The sequence below is a fragment of the Thermobia domestica genome, chromosome 13 (assembly GCF_964235325.1).
Source record: "Thermobia domestica chromosome 13, izTheDome1.hap1.1, whole genome shotgun sequence".
Lineage (NCBI taxonomy): Eukaryota > Metazoa > Arthropoda > Insecta > Zygentoma > Lepismatidae > Thermobia > Thermobia domestica.
In genome coordinates this window covers 123,623,011-123,647,726 of record NC_137466.1, presented here as the reverse complement: position 1 = coordinate 123,647,726, position 24,716 = coordinate 123,623,011, and the positions used below count along the sequence as shown (strand labels likewise).

The window sequence follows — 24,716 nt, the reverse complement described above, 5'->3', positions numbered from 1 at the left end:
TTCGTAAACGGTTTTACATTTTTCAGATCTTATCAGTTGCATTGAAACATTCGCGGGCAAAAGTAGCTACATGTCATCCACCTAGCGAACATTTGTATTTGAGTGCACTTCAAATAATATTACAGGTTTCTTATGAAATATTATGCTTTTATAAAGGAAATGGGAAACCTGATTACTGTTTAATAAGGATCTATTATATGTACTCTACCTGAGGAAGGAAGGATATGTTGAGCGACAAATTATGAATAAGCTCAACATATCATTGTACAGGGTTTTCATAAAGTCTGGACGGATTTAATTTGCTTGTAATTTTCATAAAAATGCTCATAATGAAATCAAATAAAGTGCAAACGGTAGCGGAAGGATTAAATTTTTAGTTGGCAACACTGTTAGATAAGCGGCAACTCTGAACACGTTGAGAGAGGGAGAGGGAGGGCAAGGGTCAGTTTCTTACCAAATTCCAAGATCACCCGACCTTACCCCCTGCGACTTCTGGCTTTGGGGTCATGTGAAAACGGAAGTTTATGCAAAGAAGCCAAGTGGTTTGGAGAACTTAAAGGACAAAATCAGGGCGTCTGTGGCTGGCATTTCGGATCAAACACGGCGGAACGCTGTGAGTGGATTCCAGCGCCGCCTACGCGAATGTGTGGACGTAAATGGCGCCCAGTTGGAGGTGTGGCGGTGAATGAACTGAGCTGATGCAGATTACAGGTAAAAATTTAATCCTTCCGCTACCGTTTGCACTTTATTTGATTTCAATATGAGCATTTTTATGTAAATTATAAGCGAATTAAATCCGTCCATACTTTATGAAAACCCTGTAAAGATGTTCATCACACTCTTGTTAGAAAACGAGAGACTGGTACAAATCAAGACATCGAATTAGAAGGCTCAAATCCACTACAATGCAACACGAACAATTCATTACAGTTTTATCTAAATGGAATCGACGCTTAATTGCTCTATAACTCACCGCTGAATTAAATGAAGTAGTCCGAACTTAGTATCCAGTACTGGGGTTGAAAGGTGTTTACTATCCATTGGTCTAAGAGGATGTGTAGCCGCTAAGAAACCACAATCAACAGTTAAACATGAGAAAGTAGATTAAGCTAGGCAAAAGAGACACAAAAATTGAACTATAGACCATTGGAAAAGAATTCTTTGGAAAATGAATTTAAATTTCAGTTATTTAATTCTAATAGAAGAGTTTTGTTCGCCACTCAGCAAATGAAACGGCATTTGAAATGTGTACTTTACCAACTATTAAGCACAGAAGAGGCAGCATAATTTGGAGGTGTTTTGGAGGCAATATACTGGTACTGGTGAAAGTAGATGGTATATTATAAAAAGAAGGATATTTTAAAATCCTCGAGACTATGCTATACCGTCTTAGCAAAATATTACTAGCCGTAGTTTTTTTATATCAATAAGACAGCGACCCAAAGCATGCATCTAAACGGTGTCGAGGATTTCTTACACAAAAATAGAAAGAACACTTAAATAATGAATATCATAAAATGGCTATTATAATCGTCCGACACACCAATCAAGTTAGTGAGAGATGAACAGGAAAAGAACGTCGGTCTAAACAGTTGGGGGACTACTTGCAAGCCAAATGTAAACAACTGGATAGTGTTAACAAATTAATTCATAGAATAAAGATGGTCATTTCGACGGAGGCTACAGTTTTCGTGTGTTAACTTATTTTCGATTTTACTAATTTCCTTTCAATATTATTCTTTCATATGGAAGAATTGTACCTTTTTAATTAATCCTTTTTGATATTTTTTTCTTAGTTCTTCCAAACTTTTGGACGATTGTCATAACTCAAAATAGATTTTTAATTGTTATCAATTTTTAACGTGTAATAATTGCAATGTGTATGTATTTAAGAAAGACTTTGTCTGCAATAATTATTACTATACATATTGAAATAACGTTACAATCTTCAAAAAGAGACGAGATAATGAAGTTCCTTTAGATATAACAAATTTCTTTGGCTTACTTTTAAAATTGACATTTCAGAGTTACGACAGTTTTATTCTGGGGGTACGATATATATATATATATATATATATATATATATATATATATATATATATATACCGACAAATTTAAGAGGTGATTCCTCACATCAAAATAAGAGAAACAGTTCATATGGACCTATGGGGGAAGTGAATAGTTTCAGAGCTAGGGCTGTCCAAAATCCCGAAAAAGCCAAATTTCAAGAGACCCTATTTCTAATTCGAGAGACTGTGGATGGTAGTCATTATCAGTATAAAGGAAGTCATGCATTCGCAATCCAAGAGTGCATATTTCATTAATGTTCAATGGGTGTACACGTTATTCCCTGCAGAGTAAAATTCCCAGACATACCATCAACAGAATTTGAGGTATGCTCTGACTTTATGATTGGTCCAAAGTAGGCAAACAATGAGCCTTGATAGCAGTGAACACGGAATCCTTTGGCGCGATGTCGGAAGTGTAAAGGGTCGTAAGCAGCACGGTTTCTCGTACTCGGGAAAACGTATGGTGCGATGTTTTCTTTCACGCTTATAACGTATGGTGCGATGTTTTCTTTCACGCTTATAAGTGAAAAAATCGTTAAATATACCGTGACAAAATAAATATCACCACACGTTATTCCGAACACAAAGAAACATGGAGCTGCCGGTTTCTAACACTTCCGACTTCCCTCCGAAGCATTGGATGTCCATTGTTGTCAAGGTTTACCTCCTGCCTACTTTGAACCCTTCTTGAAATCAGGGTATATCTGGAAACTCTATTGAAAACATATCTGAGAATTACACCCTATAGGGAATACCCTATACATTTATTTACAATTGATGAAATATGCACTTTTGGATTATGCATGCATGGCTTCCTTTACGTTGATAAGAACCACCATCCACAGTCTCTTGAATTCGCAATAGAACCTCTTGAAGTTTGGCTTTTTCGCGATTTGAACAGCCCTAGCTCTGAAACCATGCACTTTTCGCAATAGGTCCATGTGAACTTTTTCTTATTTTAGTGTGAGGAATCACCTCTTACAGTTTGTCAGTATAGCTTATAATGTTTACTCCATAGGATGGTGATCCAGATAGAGCAAACATTATATTATATAGTCGTAAATAGGACGTTTGCTCGAGCGTTGACGATGAAACAAGTTATCCGAAGAAAGCTCCTTTCAACGTCAACTACACGTAAGCAAAAATTCTACGTACAACTTTTGGAGACACAAAAAAGATCAGCATCATATTTTCGGAAAATTAATGAATTACACACATAATAAGTAAAAAAGGTAAATTTTGCACCATGTACCCAAACTAATCACCACGAGGCGTGATGGGATGACATGCACAATCACAGAAAATACTCGTCAATCGATTTGAAAATTTTAATAATAGGTTAATACTTACAAATCCGATGTGGGATATCGGTTACACTACTGAATTTATATGGATTGTATGTAAATAACTAAATAGGCGAGATACTTGGAAGTTACATTTTTATACTTTATTTCTGTGCAGCGTTATGCTAGGAGCTGTCCTTTTAGTTGCTTTCGCGCGCCGAATGGCGTTGCCTATCGCCAAGTCTCTTTAGCTCTCGCTGTTCGCGTGGGTTTCACGCGTTAAGTGACGTAAGAGCAAACAGAGCGCTGTGATTGGCTGAAGAAGCGTTGATCAAGGTCACTCCGCCCACATGCGTCCGATGAGTGGGAACACACATACATACACACATAAACGTCGTCTGCTAGTATATGCTAGCCCTTTAAATTAAAAAGAGAGTTAAACTGCTTGCGCTGCATACAGCCAAAATAATGAATAAATGAGTTTATGACAAATGGCACCCGAACAGCTGATAGGTAAAGTTCTGATGAGATACGTTTATCCTAAGAACCCTGGCAACACTTATAGTTTGTGTCTGCGTATAACGAGGACACACTGTAAGTTGTTGAAGCACTCTTCACTTGGGCCATAGTTCACATAAACGCTTGGTTAACACTGCACTCACTAAAATAAAATGTTTATTCAGTCCACAAATATGTGATATATCAATGAATGCATAAAAATATTTATTATAGTCTTATTAGTCCAAATGTAAGTTCACTCAATACTTAAAGAAATTGGATATTTAACACATATCATAAAATATTGCAAACAATATGAATAAAATGAGAAAACACTTCAAACAATGAATTAATTTCAACTTTTAGAAACACTTTCACCTTTGCAATTAATTGAACATAAAAAGAAAAATGAATATTAAAATAAATATAGATATATTTTCCAGTTCGAATAACAACACTTCACTGTTCATTTATAACACACTGTTTATACTTTTACTATCTGCACACGTCACACTGTCCATGTTGTCCACTATCCACAATCTACACCATGCTCCAGAACAATGTCCAGTCCATAAGCCAGCCTCTTCGTTCATTCTCTTCCCGTTGAATGAACACTCGGCGATTAAATCTTCTGCTCCTATCCTCTTCCCATTGGATAGGGCTAGGTCCATCGGTGGAAGTTCTAGAAGGTCTCTGCATGCTATAGTCCTCTATACAGGACTATTTTCAAAATTCGGCGCCAATATGAAGATGCATGGAATACTGTAACCTATTGCGTATAAACTTATTTAACGTATAATTGCATCTTCCTTTCTTCCTTTTTTTTTTTTTTTCTTTAACTTAAAATGTGCTGCATTTGCTACTGCTGCATTCGTATTAAGTGGAAGTGAATAGAATGTGTGTTCTTCTTATTGTTTGGACCTACGTGTGTTCTTCCTTGTGTTGTATTCTTCGTGTATGGATATCAAGTGTATGTTTTTACGTGTTACATGTAATTACTATAATAAGGTTAAAATAACATAATTATGGTTAAAAGGAAGTTGACTTGGGATGGGTTAACAAAAGAAATGTAAGTATTTCTTCTTTCATTCATATTTTTTTTTTTTTTTTTTTTTCAAATCACTTCACGAACATAAACTACGACAAGCACGCCTCAATCCTCAACGCCTTCATGCAACTTCATCGAATAAGTACATGGTACACGATAAATTAATACTAAAATATACCTATATAGGACATGATGCTGAATAAAATATATAGATATTATGATAAGCCTATAGATATAACCTTAATGATGACTGTTACATGATTACTATAATGAAGAGAGAAATAAACCAATATAAACTCGAATGATGGAGAATTATATTGAGGCGAAGTCAGATGTCTACAGATGCCAACCTGTATCCATCTTAGGGATGGTCTGACGACTAAATGAAGAAGAGCCAACCCACAAAAACCATATAAACCTACCCACTACAAGTACGACCACGAAGACACACAGAGATGTGGTTACAAACAAGTTATACTAAGGAAACCCCATAGAATTTTATAGAAGACAAAAAGAAAACGATGCACATGAAATTTATGGCGAAATGTGGTCGTAGGTCTTAAGGTAAACTTTAATGTTGTTCCAATAACAACAAAAAGAATACTCTAATAAACGTGTATATTACTCTAATATCTCCTAACATATCTCTAAATTCAAATTGACTTCTTCGAAGTTCTAATGGTAATACTTCTCTAACAAACTCAACAACTTTCGCTCATCTAAATAACCATGTTGTATATACCACAAAATATTTTCGTCGACAAAACTAGAATGTACTCTCACTTCTTGATCTTCATTATTGATGTTACACAATTGATCTTCTTTACTTTCCTCTTCTTCTTCGTTCATGTAATCTCCGTTGGCTTCCTTTTCGGCTCTCTCTAAAATGTCACTGAACTGCTCTTCATCCACATGCTTCTTCAGAATTTCTAGCCATTTTTTCCTAGTAGCTGGTGTTGGTCTCCACAGCTTCATTCTAGAAACATTCTGAAATCCTATATATCTGCCACTTTGCGGATCTAATACTTCAAACACATTTTCACCAACTTGTTTCCACAACAAATAAGGTCCACGGTACACTTCACACAGTTTGGCTATACGTTTGTCTACCAAGCTACTAATATTATACTGACGTAAGAAAACTAAGTCACCTTCACACAAAGTTCTTCGAGCTCTCTGATGAACGTTCAACTTTTCGTTTCGTTGCTGAATGATTTTCTTTCGCCGTAAATCAGCCATTATTAATTTTCCATTCCAATCTATACCTTCTTGCTCATCAATTGTTTCGTTGTTTTTCACAATTCCAAAATGTGACAATGTAAATTCTTCTGGCTTGATGTTAAGATGTAATTCTGCAGGCGCTATTCCCAAACTGGCACTAATAGTATAATTCAACAACAAACAAGCTTGCACAATATATTCTGGCCATGAGGAATGAGAATCGCGGCACAACACACGCAAAATTCTCTCTAAATCAGCATGGAATCTTTCGATAACATTTCCTTGTGCGTGATAAGGCGTAGTATAATGTATTTTGATGTTGTATGCTTCCATAGCTTGTACGAATTCCTTGCCAATAAACTGTGGTCCATTATCTACTAAGATGTTCATAAAAATACCAAGATGAAGCATGTATGACTCAGTAAGACATTTTGCGACACTTGCACTTGTTGCACGACGAAGTGGATATGCTACTAAATAACGTGAGTATACATCACACACTGTTAACAGGTAAGTTTCACCATGTTTACCTCGAGGTAGAGGACCAACTAAATCTGCTGAGACCAAATAACGTATGTTTTTCGCTGGCACTGATTGCATTAAACATTTCACTGGGTGATGGTCTACCTTCGTCCTCATGCAGACCTCACAATCAAGAATGTACGATTTAATGTCACTACGCATTGTTTTCCAATAAAACATACGGGAGATGATACTAAACACTTTCATAAATCCAAAGTGACCGTAATGATCATGGTAGCCAATCAAAATATTTTTCACCAAACATGGAGGCACACACAATTTTAGTCTGTCTGGGAAGTGAAAATCTCTCACCATCAGAATACCATTTTCCAAAGTGTAATTTTGTTTCCAATTTCGAGCACTACTACGAAAAGAATTCTTATTTGCACTGCTTTCACTTTCACTTATATTACCTTGTAAGTAACTAATAATGGGACGGTACTCGTCACATTCCCATTGTAATTTTGCAATTGTAGACGGATCTAAATCGAACACTTCTGATTGAACAGCCTGTATAGGATTCACATTCACCATTAAATCTTCCTGAGTTGGTAACATACGTGATAAACAATCACTTAGTGTGTTAGTCTTGCCTTTGATGAATTCTATTTCATAATCGTAAGATTGAAGTTCAAGAGACCACCTCATCAGTCTTGCATTCCAATTACGCATACGTTTTAACTGCACTAAGCTTTTATGATCTGTTCGTATGTATATTTTCGCTCCTTTGAGCCAAACATGCCACTTACGAATACACCACACAAATGCAAGACACTCAAGCTCAATTATGGCATAGTTCTGTTCGTGTTTATTAAGAGTACGGCTTGCATATTCTAATACACACTTCTCACCGTCAATAATTTGATAACACACACAAGCCAACCCGAGTTTGCTTGCATCACTTTCGAGATAAAACGGCTTATCGAACTGTGGATGGTGTAATTTCACCTCTTTTACTAATTCAGCCTTTAATGATTCAAATGCCTTTTGGTGTTCTTCTTCCCACTTCCATTTCTTTTCCTTCCCTAAAAGTTCATAAAGGGGTTTAGCGATAACAGCATGACCTTTAATTGTTCGCGAATGCCACTGCACAGCACCAAGAAATGAGCGTAACATTTTTAGATTTTTGGGCACTGGTAACTTCTCGATTGCTTCAGCTGATTTCGGATCCTTTCGTATACCTTCTGAAGATACGTAATAGCCTAAATAGTTAATTTCACTTACACCAAAAATGCACTTCGATAAATTTAGCGTCATGTTCGCATCACTTAACAAACTAAGCACTTCATCTAACTGCTGTAAGAATTCTGGTACGCTTGTACAACCAAGAGCTATATCGTCCATATACCTGATTAATTTCTCTTGTAGCGGTAAAGGGAAAACTTTATTCAAGCACAATTGCAGTACAGACGATCCATTTTTCACACCAAACACCATGCGTGTGTACTCATATAACGTTCCTTCAAACAAGAAGGCTAAGTATGGCATAGAATCTTCTGTAATTCCACATTGTTGATACGAACTAGTAAAATCAAGAGTACCTAACACACGTTTTCCACTAAATTTAGCACAGAGGTCGGACAACTTTTCTACACGCAGAGCTGGATTCTTAATGTGCACATTTAATGCTCTACAATCTGTTACTATTCTTAACGCTCCACTCTTTTTCAATACTACGTGCAACGGTAATAGATGACATGATGAACTAGGTCTAATTACACCCCACTTTAACAATTTTCGGATCTCTTCACGCACTCCCTCCTTATATTTGTGCGGAATATCATAAGGACGAGCAACAATGGGTTCATTTGTATCCACTTCTAATCGGTACTGAAATTTATTACACAGGCCAGGAAAACGGGCGAACACTCTTCTATGTTTCATTAACAACTGAAATAATTCTTCTTTCTCATTTTCACTAAACAGCGTAGCGCGTGTAACTGCATCCCTTATTTCATCTACTGTGAAATATAGATCCGGTGGGAAGTCCTCCACTAAGTCACTAGCTTCAATTTTCTCTAAAGGCTCGGCGCACCCACTGCGGAACACATTCATCGTTCTCGCATAAAAATCATTAAGGTCCCTTATCTCGGACAACACAACAATAGGGGCTACCTTGCACTTAATTTCACTTACATTAGCTACAATGACATTTTCACTATTTCTCTGTATTAAAGGCACTTCACCACTAATTCCTTGAAATTCAACACGCAAGTTACTTCGCTTAAAATCGATGACACTGTTTAATTTCTCGAGAAAGTTTGCACCGAGTATTACATCCTCATGCAGTTCTGGTAACACAAGAAATTCAACTGGCACTTCCACGTTTTCAATTCGTACCGGTAAAATAACCTTTCCCTTCACGTTCTTTTTCTTTCTTCCCAGAAAATCGCACAAAACGATATGCTCTCCTTTTTGCAAATGCACGTTCGCTACACACTTTGTTACTTCTCGAAAAATATTATACCGTAATAGGCATAGTTCTGATCCACTATCTAACAGACAAATTTTGGGTTGATCGTTTAACAAAATTTTTACTTTCATTGTGTTATGACCTAATTCACATTTAATCACTTCTTCTTCATTATCATTACTTATATCATCTTCTGCTTGTAAATCTTCCTCGTTGCACATATGTGGAAAAGTAATCCGGTTTACACTACTGAAATCCCTCCCCTTTTCGGCGACCCAGTGGGAGGGCGCTACTAGTTTAAAGGCACAGAACTTTGCGGGTAAAATCCACTTTGTTGGTATGGAAATTGACGTTGCTGATTGTTACCGTTATTTACACCAGAACCTCTATTAAATGTTGGAAACCAATTATTATTTTGATTCGGACTACCTTGAGAAGTCGACGCACTACTTTGATTTTCGTTTGCCCTTGCACCTTGCGTTTCGTTTCGATTTTCATTTGCACTTGTGTTTTGTCGGCCATTGCCTTGCGACTGATTACCACTATTCGAGTTGTTATTATTTCTGTTAAAATTACCTCGCCGTCCACGTCTATGAAATTTCCTTTTCCATCCCTGTTTGAAATTCGGACGCGCACTATTATCACTGCTCATTTCACTACCGTGTTCTACTTTTACATTATTCACGCTAACACCGGTACCCCCTTGCTGTTTTTGTTTATTACGCTGATTGTCGTACATATTAGTAATTCCTGACAATCCTTCGATGGACTGCACACTCGCAAGGAACTGATTTATATTATCAGGCATAGAACCCATCATAGCTAATTGGTACCGCTTGGGCAGGAGAGTGATGATGTGTGACAACGTAATGGTTGGATTTTCATACTCTTCCAGAGCTTGAATTTGACTAAAGCGCTCTGTTACGAAATCAACAACACTACTATAACGTTTTGGATCAAACGGAATAGAACGCAAGTTACGCAGACGTGTGGCTTTCACTAAAGGACTCTCAAATGCATTCTGAAACTCTATCACAAATTCTTGAAAAGTTTGACACTTCTTACCGTGTAAATCGTACCACTTAAGTGCACTGTCTTTAAGAATCAATGGCATGATCGTCAAATATTCACTTTGAGGCACTCCGGCGAACGACATTTCTCTACCGAAATTTTCTAAAAATGCACTTGCACTTTCTTTCATCATATCACCTGAAAATGTAGAAAGTTGTTTAATGTCTGCTAATCGCAATGAACAACGCCTTGCATTCACTTCACTATTTCTTGCACGCTTAATACGCGGACTTTCTCTTTCGGTTTTGATTCTCGTCACGGTTCTCCTTATTACGTCACTTTCTACCTCTGTATCGGACGCCGTTTGAGACTCACTGCTCGATTTTCTCTCGCGCTTCACACTGTGCACAGAACCTGTGTTTCTTTGTGACATATTACTTCCAGTATCATGGTGCTCGTTTGCTAATTCTATACGCTGCACACGCTCTGATAATCGCTCCACATCTTGCTTGGTTTGCTCACTTAACTCACTGGCGCGAAGACATGTTTCAAAACACTGCTGGTTAAATTTACTCTGCTCGTGGCACACTTGAATACACTCTTGCACTGCTATACCGTATTCACTTTGTTTGGTCTCGCACTTCTGAATTCTACTTTCACGGTACTTGTCGAGACTTTCGACCAAACGCAACCTTTTCTCATAATCATCCACTTTATTGCAACATTCACTTAATTGACGTTGTTGGTCGTTTACTTGGCACGTATTTCCTTCAACTGTGCCCCGTATATCATACACTGCATCGGCTAATTCACGTACACTTCTACGTATGTCTTCACTCGTATTAAAACATTTTAATTCCACTGCCTCAATTCGTTCTATCAATTCTTGCCGCACTGCACTAATACACGCATTCAAATTTTTAATTTCACTCTGCATGGTAACATTCACATTATTAATTTCACCTGACAAATCATCTTTCATTTTCCGTTGGTTTACATTTATTGCCTCAACACTTTCACTCACACGTTTTTGATTATCACTCAATTCATTTTGGCTCTCATTAAACTTATTCTGATTTTCTTTAATTTCGTTAATTGATGCACTCAGTTCCCTCTGCATGGCGAGGAGAACTGTTCTAAGATCACCCTCAGCCATGGTGTTGCAAATATAACAAACTCGCTAACACAAATAATTGACTAATTTCTGCAAAAATCTAAGAATGCAAATAATAAAAATATTCTAATTTAGACAGGATTTAGGCTTCAATATGCAAGGATGAATGCACTGGACAAGGATACAATGACACGAATTTCATGCACTTATTAGCTCTGAGATGGCGGCAAAATTACGCAGCAAGTTTTGAACATCAAGAATACCTAGGCCTATGTTCGTAGACACACAAAACCGAACATTTATACAAAAAGAAAGGTTTCTGCTTCGACACATTTATCCCGGCACCATTTTATAACGTTTACTCCATAGGATGGTGATCCAGATAGAGCAAACATTATATTATATAGTCGTAAATAGGACGTTTGCTCGAGCGTTGACGATGAAACAAGTTATCCGAAGAAAGCTCCTTTCAACGTCAACTACACGTAAGCAAAAATTCTACGTACAACTTTTGGAGACACAAAAAAGATCAGCATCATATTTTCGGAAAATTAATGAATTACACACATAATAAGTAAAAAAGGTAAATTTTGCACCATGTACCCAAACGAATCACCACGAGGCGTGATGGGATGACATGCACAATCACAGAAAATACTCGTCAATCGATTTGAAAATTTTAATAATAGGTTAATACTTACAAATCCGATGTGGGATATCGGTTACACTACTGAATTTATATGGATTGTATGTAAATAACTAAATAGGCGAGATACTTGGAAGTTACATTTTTATACTTTATTTCTGTGCAGCGTTATGCTAGGAGCTGTCCTTTTAGTTGCTTTCGCGCGCCGAATGGCGTTGCCTATCGCCAAGTCTCTTTAGCTCTCGCTGTTCGCGTGGGTTTCACGCGTTAAGTGACGTAAGAGCAAACAGAGCTGTGATTGGCTGAAGAAGCGTTGATCAAGGTCACTCCGCCCACATGCGTCCGATGAGTGGGAACACACATACATACACACATAAACGTCGTCTGCTAGTATATGCTAGCCCTTTAAATTAAAAAGAGAGTTAAACTGCTTGCGCTGCATACAGCCAAAATAATGAATAAATGAGTTTATGACAAGCTCATTAACACCATATATATATATATATATATATATATATATATATATATATATATCGGAATCCAAGACGATTCCTTATTTTTTTATACAAAGAATTACAAAAAATAACAAGTATAGTGTATGCTATATATATTTTCGGAACTTACTATGAAACTACACAAAAAGTTAAATGGAAAACAGACCTTCTTTAGTCGCCTTTACTGGAAAAAGACTGCTGAATCTGCGAACGTTCAAGGCTAAAGCGGTGGGCAAGGGAGAGGGCAGAGTTAGAACTTAATAAAAGCTCGTGATTCTGTTCAGTCTCATCACATGTCGTGAAAACGGATTCAGGATTGGTCTTTCTGGCGCATTAGGTTTATGGATTTCATTTAGGCTATAACTAATGGATAAAGCTTAGGCTGTAAAATTTTAAGTAACCAGTATTATTTAAGACATCATTTACTTTCTGGTCTTGGAGATTAAGATATCTGAGATTTCACACTAAAATCTGTTTGATTTTAGCAAATTTTTGTTATTGAGTTTACAACGTAGCTAATCAACCGTCTCGTGTTTACTTATATTATCGTTTAACAGGTATGTTTCATCATTTAACAGCTACGTTCCTTTTTGTTCTAAATGGCAATTAGAGAATTACTTAAGCGAAAATTTTAAAGTCCAATCCTCCGTTTTAATGACCCGTAACTTCTTCCTCATAGGTAATACCGCGCGCGAAATACGTTCGCCATGGGGAAGTCGCACACATGCTTATCTTACCGGTAATTGCAATCCATAGGAAAATTATTATCGTGAACGTTTGCGTTGACTCCTACACAATTGACCGCAGGATATCGTTTTTACCCAGGCTCTGACGATAGATTTCCATGGACTTCGTGTTACCGTTATAATTCTTTACTAGTGGACACATAGACGACTTTGGTACCTTAAAATTGAAGTATGGTTGTGGCCTCACAAAAAATGTATTCAAAAAATACACTGCACACTAGTAACAGATTGATTGACATAAATATCGAGGACATAAAACGCAGCTATATGTTTGTGGGTGGTCATTTTCTCTAGTATCGCCCTAAACGGCGAACTGTGTAATTATACGGCAGTTTTATTATCCATTGAAAATTTGAGTTTCTCTTTCCTTTAATGCCACTTTTATTTCATTAAATGTAAATTATCTGTATTTGTAATCGGAAGGACCATTTGTAATAACCATATACTACGTTATAGTGAACACCGTGTCATAAATTTATTAGATGATTCTTCATATCACATTAAATAAAAATTTCTAATTAACTGGGGTCGATAGACTCCTTTTTGAGTTATAAACCGCCGAAAATCCAAAACGTCTCATTGTAAAACTATGGAACCTATCGCAGGCGGTTCAAAGAATTGCACAGGAACTATTCGTTTCAAAATCCTTCGGTACCCACGCAGCGAGTCCTTAATTAGTACCTCCTATAAGTGTGTTCCCATCCCCTAACTTTATACAACGATGTACGTCGGTACCGAAGAGTTGTGAAATATAGATATTGAGATACAGCGCATCCTGTCTAGATCCTTGAACTGCTTGCGAGAGATCCCATAAGTTTCAAACCAGAGAGTTTTAAGAGTGATGTTTCGCATTTTCAGCCGTTTATAACTTTGAGAGGAGGCGTTTTCCGACGTATGTTTATTAATCCTTTTTTTCTTTCTTATATTATAACGAATTACGTCCTAAATTTATGACACTGTATTTGTTAACACTCTGTGTAGGGCGGTAGCACTTTTCTAAGATTTGTTCTTACCTAGAGGAAATACTCCATTAAATCGTCGTTTGATTTGTCTAATCACCAAATAAATTCGTAACTTAATTCGTTGATGAGTATACTAAATCAAATTAGAATAGCCATTGTAAATATGGGTATTTGATATTTTTAGTTCTAATTTAAAAATTTTAAATGAAAGTGCTTCATACTCCTAGTTTTTAGTTATTTTCTAAAATTTTGCTTTCAAACTAACACAATGCTATCTCTTTATTTCAGAAGAAAATAGGTTGAGTTATACTATTCGAGATATGATATCTGAAGGAATTCTCCCACAATTTGAAGGCATTCCACCTCGCGGATTTTGCCAAAGCATTGAAGTGATATCCAGAGGCTATGACGCAGCTCTTATAATTGACGGTGGACTTTCCTATAAATTCAGTGATGGAACAAGAGCTAGGATGGAAGTTCATGATTCAGATGCTCTAAAGACAGTCGTTCTGGACTAATGCATAATGTTTCTTAATGCACGAAGACGAGGGATTGTTTATTCCATACTTGTGGAAAGTAAGTATGATAAGCAGATTTAACAAAAGGTTTTTCTATTACTTTTGTGTGTGTAAATATTATTGGCTTTTCGGAAATCCATGTGACGTTTTTTAAGAAATCTGAAAATTGGCAATCAAGTAATCGTTGAATATTTTTATAGATTGCTCTTCCTTTTTAAATGTCTTTTCTGGTGACATTGTGTGTCTGTGATGTTAGCATATTGTAAGTGACCGAAATGTACAACAAAAATATAATAGGGCCGCTGCGATGGTTCAGTAATAGAGCGCTTGTCTCTGACTCGTGGAGTCCTTGATTCAATCTCAGCTCCCGCGATTCCATTTCATTCATTATCATTATCACATCATCTTTAGCCTCTGAGCATAATCGTGGGATGGTAATCTCAAAATAAGTGAAAGAAAAAGGCAACGTTGATAGGGGTCACTTACAATAGGGGTTAGACATTAATTGAATTATTTCGTACTCAACATTATTTAAATTACTTAATGTCATCAGATTGCTTGTCAGTAGAATACTAGAAGATAATGCAAGTAGTACTCGCATGACTTGAGGCAAATTTGGATTTTGACCCCGACATTTGTGACGTCATAGGTCAAAGGTCAATGATATTGGCCCGTGATCAATGACCTAGGGGTACTTAGGACCATCCTCTCTAAATTTTGGCAGGGGTACATAGGACCACCACACTTAAATTTTGGAAATTGCCAAATCTAAAAATTTGGTATGGTAGCCTAGGACCATAGTATGTACCTCTATTAGTATTGGGGGTCTATGTCGTTCCCTTTTATGGGTGAAAAAATGCCAAAAATTCAAATTTCGGAGGTTTTTGACCTAATTTATCCCCTTTGATGAGGTGTTATTACCTTATATAGTTATATGGGCGTATACAGGGGTCCATTAGCTTTCATAAGACATGGGTATATTAATGCACCCCTTTAAAATTTTGGGAGGGGTACCTTGGCCCACCCCTTCAATTTTGGAAATTACCGAATTTTAACATTTGGTATAATAGTATAGAACCCTAGTATGTATCACTATAAATTTGGGTGCTCCACCTCGTTCCCTTTCATGGGTATAAAATTGCCAAATTTTAGTACAACCACGTGTTTGGCTTTTGGCCCAATTTATCCCCTTCGATGAGGTCCTATTACCTTATATGGTTATATGATCATGTATAGGGATCCATTCCCTATCATAACACATAGATAAATTTGTGCACCCCTTAAAATTTTTGGGAGGGGTTCCTTGGCCCACCCCTTTAATTTTGGAAATTGCCCATTTTATATATTTGGTATTATAGTATAGGACCCTAATATAGATCACTATAAATTTGGGTGGTCCACCTCGTTTCCTTTTAGGAGTACAAAATTGCCAGATTTTAGTACAACCACGTGTTTGGTTTTTGGCCCAATTCATCCCCTTGGATGAGGTTCTATTACCTTATATGGTTGTATGATTATGTATAGGGGTCCATTCCCTATCATAAACCATAGGTACATTAATGCACTCCTTTAAATTTTTGGGAGGGGTACCATGGCCAATCCCTTAAATTTTGGAAATTTTCCAATTTAAGCATTCGGTATTATAGTGCGTGACCTCAACATGTATCATAATAAATTTGGGTGGTCCACCTTGTTCCCTTTCATGGGTAAAAAAAAAATTACCAAAATATAAACATAAGCAGTATGTTGTACCATGTGTTTAGTTTTTGGCCCAATTTATCCCGTTTGATGCGGTCTTATTGCCTTATATGGTTATATGGTCATGTATATAGGTTCATTTCCTATCATAAGACATGGGTATATTGATGCACCCTTTAAAATTTGGGAGGGGTAACTTGGCTTATCCACTCAGTTTTAGAAATTGTTTAATATAAGCATTTGGTATCTTCGTACAGGTCTTCAATATGTACCACTATAAATTTGGATGGTCCACATCGTTCCCTTTCATGGGTAAAGAACTACCAAAAATCAAATTACCCAACATGTACCAATCGTAAATTTTGGGAGGGGTACATTTCTTATTGTTAAATTAATAATTGGTAATTGTTCTTAGAATTGGGTGGTATCTCTTTCTTTGGGTAAATCATTGTCAAATATAAGTATGGGTATGTACAGAGGTTTATTACCTTTATATGTTTATGTTCCCTTTTAAATTTTGGAATTATCAAATAACAAAAATTCGGTAAACGTTTTCTAGGACCATTGTAAATGTTGGTGTTCCTCTTATGGCCAAATAATAAAATTTTGAAGTTTATTGACCCATTTTATTTTTTTGATACGGCTATATAGTTGAATGAGTACAGGATTTATTACTTTTCCATAAGACAGGTGTATTTATGTACCAATCGTAAATTTTGGGTGGGGTACATTTCTTATTGTTAAATTAATAATTGGTAATTGTTCTTAGAATTGGGTGGTATCTCTTTCTTTAGGTAAATCATTGTCAAATATAAGTATGGTCACGTGATCTGTTATTGACCTATGATGGGATTAGGTGTCCAGGACATTGGTACATTTAAACTTTGTAGGATAATTTGAGAATTGTCAAAATGAAATTACGTCATTGGTTTTGATTATTCCCGCGTATTGGTCAAATATAAACGTAAGCAACAAGATGTACCATGTGTTTGACCTTGATGAGGTAGTGTAGACGGATTCGTTTCCTTTTCAAAATTCGTGGAAGTTATCAAATAACACGTTTCTAGACAACAGTTGGTTCTGCTAAAAGATAAACAATTGACCTAATTCAGACCTAACTACAACATGTAATTATATGATTAATTCTAAGACGTAGGTATATCGAGAGAAGTAATCTTTAAATTTGGGAATTGTGATGAACAGAATTTTAATATGAGGCGCGAAATTTGAAACAATAAATTGAACTTTAGTTAAGCTCATAGTCTAAGATCATTAGTGGTGGTTGATTTGACCTTGAGCTTTAGAAATCTGATAGCTACCTTATTGAATCTTATGACTTATAGACGAAAGGCAATACATGCTACAACACTGAAATTTAGTCACAAGGTGATGTAATCCGACACTGGCAAAGTTATTGTTGATGCAATTTGATTGGTTGATCACTATCTTTCGTGCAATCTGATTGGTTGATGTTTTTCAAATCTGCTGCATTCAGTTTTAAGTTTTGTTTAACATTTAAAAATCTTGGTTTCGTTCAACATTTTGCACTCATTGATAAATATGATCAAAACCGTTTGTTTGTTAATCGAACAGTTAAAACCGGATAAAGTTTGACGGTTAACCGTACAACGTGAAATTATTTTGGTTGAAATTTTAGTTTTGAAAAATTTTGTTTGAAAATTTTGAAAAAAAATTTTATTTTTTTTTTCAAATTTTTGTTTCAAAATTTGATTTGAAATTTTTGTTTCAAAATTTGGTTTTGAATTTTTCGTTTGAAAATTTTGGTTTCGAAATTTTTGGTTGTAATTTTTGTTTTAAAATTTTGGTTTGACATTTTTTAAGTTTGTGCACTCATTAGTAAAGAACCGGAACTGTTTAGAACGCAACATTGTTTATAATGATGCAATAGTACACGTCAGAACGTGATAATGTAACGTCATCAGTTTTGCATCATATACAAGTATCGTTCGAGTGAAATTATTTTAGTTAAAATTTTTGTTTTGAAAATTTTTTCGTTTGAAACTTTTTGTTTGAAATTTTTTTTCAAATTTTTGTTTGAATTTTTTTTTTTTTTTTTTTTTTTTTTTGAGAATTTTGTTTAAATTTTTGGTTTCAAAATTTTGTTTGAAATTTTTTTTGATAAGGTAATAAGACCGCATCAAACGGGATAAATTGGGCCAAAAACCAAACACGTGGTACAACATATTGCTTATGTTTATATATATATATATTTTTTTTTTTTACCCATGAAAGGGAACAAGGTGGACCACCCAAATTTATCATGATACATGGTGAGGTCACGCACTATAATACCGAATGCTTAAATTGGAAAATTTCCAAAATTTAAGGGATTGGCCATGGTACCCCTCCCAAAAATTTAAAGGGGTGCATTAAGGTACCTATGGTTTATGATAGGGAATGGACCCCTATACATAATCATACAACCATATAAGGTAATAGGACCTCATCGAAGGGGATAAATTGGGCCAAAAGCCAAACACATGGTTGTACTAAAATTTGGCAATTTTATACCCATGAAAGGGAACGAGGTGGAGCACCCAAATTTATAGTGATACATACTAGGGTTCTATACTATTATACCAAATGTTTAAATTGGGTAATTTCCAAAATTGTAGGGGTGGGCCAAGGTACCCCTCCCAAAATTTTAAAGGGGTGCATTAATATACCCATGTCTTATGAAAGCTAATGGACCCCTGTATACGCCCATATAACTATATAAGATAATAACACCTCATCAAAGGGATAAATTAGGTCAAAAACCTCCGAAATTTGCATTTTTGGCAATTTTTTACCCATAAAATTGAACGACATAGACCCCCAATACTAATAGAGGTACATACTATGGTCCTAGGCTACCATGCCAAATTTTTAGATTTGGCAATTTCCAAAATTTAAGTGTGGTGGTCCTATGTACCCCTGCCAAAATTTAGAGGGGGTGGTCCTAAGTACCCCTAGGTCATTGACCCCGGGCCAAGGTCATTGACCTTTGACCTATAACGTCACAAATGTCGGAGTCAAAGTCCAAATTTGCCTCAAGTCATGCGAGTACTACTATGCATCTAGTTAAGAAAATGCTGATTATGTTATTGATTACTCAATTGGTAGAATCTTTCGATAAACAAAGAATCGGAATTTCGAGTTCCTGCCAGTCTAGCGACAGATTTTTCTGTTATTACATTATGTACGGTACTGCTCGAAAATTTTAGAACTCACATGACTTTCGTAGATAATAGGTAGTGTTGATGAATCTAAGCCAAGTTGCTCTTCGCCTTGTTTTTAGAGGTTAATTTCTTTATAGCTTTGCAGCCCTAGGTCATTTTAACACCCATATACGTGGATTTTGTAAGCATTTATACAGAAACGCTAATATACATTACGTTATGTTGTTTTTATTTTATGAAAAACGTACATTTTTAAGATGAAGCATTGAGGACCACTTTCCCTAAAGTTGTAAGACCAGGCATGCGTGTAATATTAAAGGAAGAACAAATTTCCTTGGGAAGTGTACATTATGCTCTGAAGTAGTATGTGTCTGCTTAGAGTATTAAGGATTGTTATTGCAAGAGAAATCCTAAGGTGACTTCGAAAAGTGAAGAAAAATTTTTTTGCAGTGACTAGTATACGTGATCGCTTCAAAACAGCACATATGCTGACAGCAGAAATTATTCAGTTGAGGGATGAATCTTTTAAGTGTTTCTAAATAAAGAGATCACGCGTTACGTCAGGATGCAAATCTTAAAGGATGTATTGCGAGGAAATAATGTACTGAGGAGTGTTAATAAGAAGAAAATACAACATTGGGCTAAACAATATGTAAATTGGGGTGATAATCAGTAGAAAGGTGTGTTATTTACGAGTGAATCGAAATTCGGGTTATTTGGCAAAAATCACTACGAATGTGTTCGTCATATTAATGGAGAACGCATGGCTTATCATAGCATATCCCCTACAGTTAACTACGGAGGGAGTTCCGTGATGATGTGAGGTTGCTTTGGAGGGAAACGAACAAGTGATATTGTCAAAATAGAAGGTACTGTAAAGAAGGAACATAGCATTGTCAAACGCCATGCAGATACGTTTAATTGGCAAGAGTTTCATACTACAGCAAGATAATGATTGTAAACATATATATTTATTATGTAGAAAATATGTTGAACAATTAGAACTAAGGAAAGGGCTGAAGAACATGGAATTGGCCCCTCAAAATTTCGGTCTGTAATCCAATTGAACTGTTCTGGGATCATTTGAATAGAATAATCAGAAGAAACCGTGTGGACATTTGCAATAGAAAAGGAAGGCAATTTTACGAAGAAACTTTGGCACACTTGATAGAAAAGATACTTAAAAAGTGATGCAAAGCAAGATATGTAGTGTGTATTATTTACTTTGATTCAGTAAATGTTTCTAACTAAATATCAAACTCTTGTTAACCCCGTTTTCCCGTAAATCTTGAGAATTAAGTGTGTACAAAACTTTTTAGTGGTAATGTAAATTAGACTTCTCAAGCAAACCCCATTTGAATGACTTAAACGGGAAATTTTGATGATACTGCTAAATGCAAACTAATGCTAAAGAGAATTCAACAAATATTTTAATTACTATGTGTTGTGTTCGCCTTGAGTATCCTTGTATTTTGCATGAATATCCGCTGCTTTGATATATTATTTTTATATCATATCCTTGATTTCCTTTATTATTATTATTATTATTATTATTATTATTATTATTATTATTATTATACCTAGTCTTACCATAAATACTTTCCCAACTCTTGAGGGTGGCTGTACTTGTGCCTGTACAAGCGAGCGACGTCAAGAGCGGTGTCGTGAAGTGTGTCATTGATAGCGTTGCACAAAGTGGGCAAATCACCAGTGGAGATTTCCAAAACTCTCCAGAAGCTGCAAATTAGTTAAAAAAAAAAAAAAGTTTACCACACTATTCAGTACTTGAAACTGGAACTGTGAAAGATCGCCCGCGACAAAGAAGACTACGCACAGTACGAACCTGTGAAAGCAGTGGCGGCGCGTGCCAGGCAGAAATAGATATAGCTCGTGAGCTAAAGATATCGAAAATGTCAATGTCCCGTACGTTAAGCAGTAACCTGGGACTGCACGATTACAAACAACGCGAAAAACATCTCTTGACAAATGCACTGAAGCGATAGAGGCTCTTAAAGCAAAGCGCTTACTTAAGCGTTACGCAGCAAGTGGGATCCGTCGAATCCTTTTCACTGATGAAAAGATTTTCAGTGTTGAGGAGACTTTCAATGCCTAAAATGTCGGGATATATGTCATATCCTCTAGAGAAGCTAGTGAAAAGGCTTAAGTATCCAGAGAGGTCAGCATCCTGTCTGTCATGGTGTGGTCGGGAGTGAGCTACAAGGGCACAATGGAGTTCCACTTCTGTGAAAAGAGGGTCAAAATGGTAGCCAAAGTTTACCAGGAGACAGCTTGAGAGACTAGTCAAGAATCTCACCAACACCCTCTTCCATGGACAGAACTGGAGCTTCCAGCAGGACTCAGTCCCAGGACACAAGGCACGGACAACCCAACAGTGGCTGGATGCAAATGTCTCGGACTTCATTTCCACTTCCGATTGGCTTTCTACAAGTCCGGACCTAAACCCTTTGGACTACAAATTGTGTTCCAAGCTTCAGGAGATGGCTTGCAAGAAGAGACATCCCAATATTGAAAATTTAAAGCGGTCTATTCGGAAGGCAGCTGCAGATTTTCCAGTTGATGTGTTGCGTAATGCAATTGATGAGTGGCTACAAAGACTTACGTACTGTGTGCATGCTAATGGTGGCCATTTTGAATAATTATTTGTGATTTTGGTTCATAATGCATCCATGTAACATATTATTAGGATCTTAAAATGTCTAAATTTCTTGTGTCAATCAGTCAATGTACTTAAACTTTGAAACAGTATTTATGGTAAGACAAAGTATAATAAAGAAAACTTTTTTTCATTCTTAAATAAAGATGTTTGTTGTTGCAGGTACTTTGGATTCAACCAACGCTGCATAGTGTAAATATTCATGGAGGTACCTGCTGTGATGAATTTGCGCTTGGATGTTAATAATTATATTGTTGACCTGTACTTATTGTATAGAGAGCATAATTTAAAGACAAGGGAACAAATGAAATATTATATATCATTCTATTACATGATGATAAAAAATGGAGTTTATAGATATATATATATACAGTATAGTTATACATGTATATCTTGTCTCTTTTATGGTGAGAATTGTATCATTAAAACAGTGTATTGTAAAACTTAAACTCTCTGTAAATGCAGAGAGCATATGCTGATAAGCCATGTGTCTAATTCTTAGGGAGATTTTATAAAAGACTATTTTTCTTTCTTGTACCATTTTACTTTAATGTAATGCTGCTTTTTATATATTATTTCCTGTGACAGGCTTATTTGGGAAATAAGTTTTTAGAAATTAATTATATCTTTAGAAAGTTATAAAATCAAACCTAAATCTTGAAAATCCTTATTACATTAAGATTTTTTTCTTTTCTTTTAATCAAAGTAACGAAAAGTTTGGTTAGTGAAATCCTCATTATAATGGCATTCTTGTATAAAGAACCTTGTATTTATTGTTGTTCATGAGTCATATTTTTATATTCATTTTTTTCTGTTAATGTGTGACAAAGTTGCCAAAATACTAGCTGAGGCATAAAATATAAATTTATTGAGAAGAAAATAAAAGAAAGAAGTAGTTAATGGTGTTGTTTTATCTAAAAACTTAATCATTCCAGAAAGCAAGTAAATACGAGTGCTAACTTCGACTTAGTGTGTTTCATTCTCTTTGCATATATTAAAATTTTGAGTACGAAGGAGTACTTTTGGATATTTATTTACGTGCTCAGAAGCAATGCTACTCTCAGGTTTACTTTATTTGGATATGTTTCAGTATGTTCATTTGTACGCGCGAATGCTTCTTTTTTAGCAGTGCTCTACTTACAATGTAATAATCTGTAAGTAAACGTTACTTTCGTGTATGCGTTTCCGATAAAAGCGTATAATGCTTGTAAATCATAAACAGATAGTAGGGAAATGGTAGCGAAATGGGAAATAAAACGCTCTGTTTTTCCCACAGGGCCTCGGGGATCAATCGAAAATTTTAAATGGCAAGGTATGTAATTTGATATATCATTGAAAAGATTATGAAAAAATTTTGTTAGAAAAAAGTTTTTCGGGGGGAGGTATCGTTTACGAACTAGTCAACATTTAACTGTGAGTTCTTCACTGTCATATATAATGTACAATACATATAAAACACAAACGGCTGGTGATGGAAAGCTGAAACAAGAAGTGAAATGGAAAAATATCAGAAGATGCAACAAATGGTGCGCTGTATTTTATATTTAGTAAATTAGAGAAATGATTCAATTAACTTACGCATATACGGTCACGGCCAATTGCTGTTCTTGGTTCATATGTAACTCCAACAAAAGGAATTAGGAATTTGTGCATTTATGTTCAAAAATCATACACGAGATTGCATTTTTGTGTAAATCGACGCTGAATTATATTTTTCAATCTCTTCCATATTTTATACATTCAAGCTGCTCAGTTAAGTACATCTCCTTTCCTTGACAAGTAAGTGAGTAATGTTGGCCTTTGTTGTGTAAGATGTAGTTTTACTATTTGGAGGGAGAGCATACGGTTGGGTTTCATTATAACGAACGAAGTTTCGTGTCTTATTTAACCTCAGTGTTGACGAAGCGTATTTAACTAGATAGAGATAACGAGCACGTTGGTATGAGCACGTTAGTGGATAATCATTATTTTTGTATGGTGACATTACTTTCATTTCTGTAACATAATTCGTAAATTTATGACTAGAATTGACATTATTGGTTTTCATATTGGAGGTCAAAATCTACTTATCTACACACACATTTGTCGACATTTTATAATAAAACACGCTTTAAGAATTAACACTATCATGATGATTCCAACATTGAATAGGATTACCACTTTTTTAAAACCTGAAGCAAAACACACTTATTAAACATGTGCAGATTTCTGTTTGCTCATACCAAACTTCATACATGGAACAATTTGTTAAGAATAATGGAAAAAAAAAAAAAAAAAAAAAAAAAAACATATTCATGAGTGAAAATTTAAACTTAATACATACGAAACAGAGAACTCGTAGCATCAGCTTGTTGGCGATTAGTTGAATTGATATTATGAACTATTGAACCAGTACGAACAAAGAATGACATCATTGATGATTATTTCACTTCTGCCAACACGAAAACAATTCCTCACCGTGTATTGCAACGTACACTTTCATAGCTCAAGATAATTTACGCTAATTACTCATAATATAGGGGCAGTTGGATTCGTTCACATGTGTGTGTGAAAGAACTAAAAGTAGTATCATAGAAAATGTACCATATGGACGTAAGTTGAGAAGCATAAGTAAAAC

At 35.7% G+C, this 24,716-nt stretch overlaps 1 protein-coding gene across 2 annotated transcripts in view; it reads left to right on the top strand.

Annotated features, from left to right (window-relative positions):
- Nadk2 (NAD kinase 2, mitochondrial) overlaps positions 1-22,999 on the top strand; it is a 47,676-nt gene extending 24,677 nt beyond the window's left edge. The window contains exons 6-7 of one of the 2 annotated variants that reach the window (XM_081736406.1): positions 14,319-14,603; positions 22,262-22,999. In XM_081736406.1, the coding sequence (XP_081592532.1) occupies positions 14,319-14,545 (227 nt within the window). In that variant the 3' untranslated portion in view covers positions 14,546-14,603; positions 22,262-22,999. Of the gene's footprint in view, positions 1-14,315; positions 14,604-22,261 lie in introns of both variants that reach the window. The other variant, XM_081736405.1, reaches the window with a different exon arrangement.
- Positions 23,000-24,716: the final 1,717 nt, after the last annotated feature.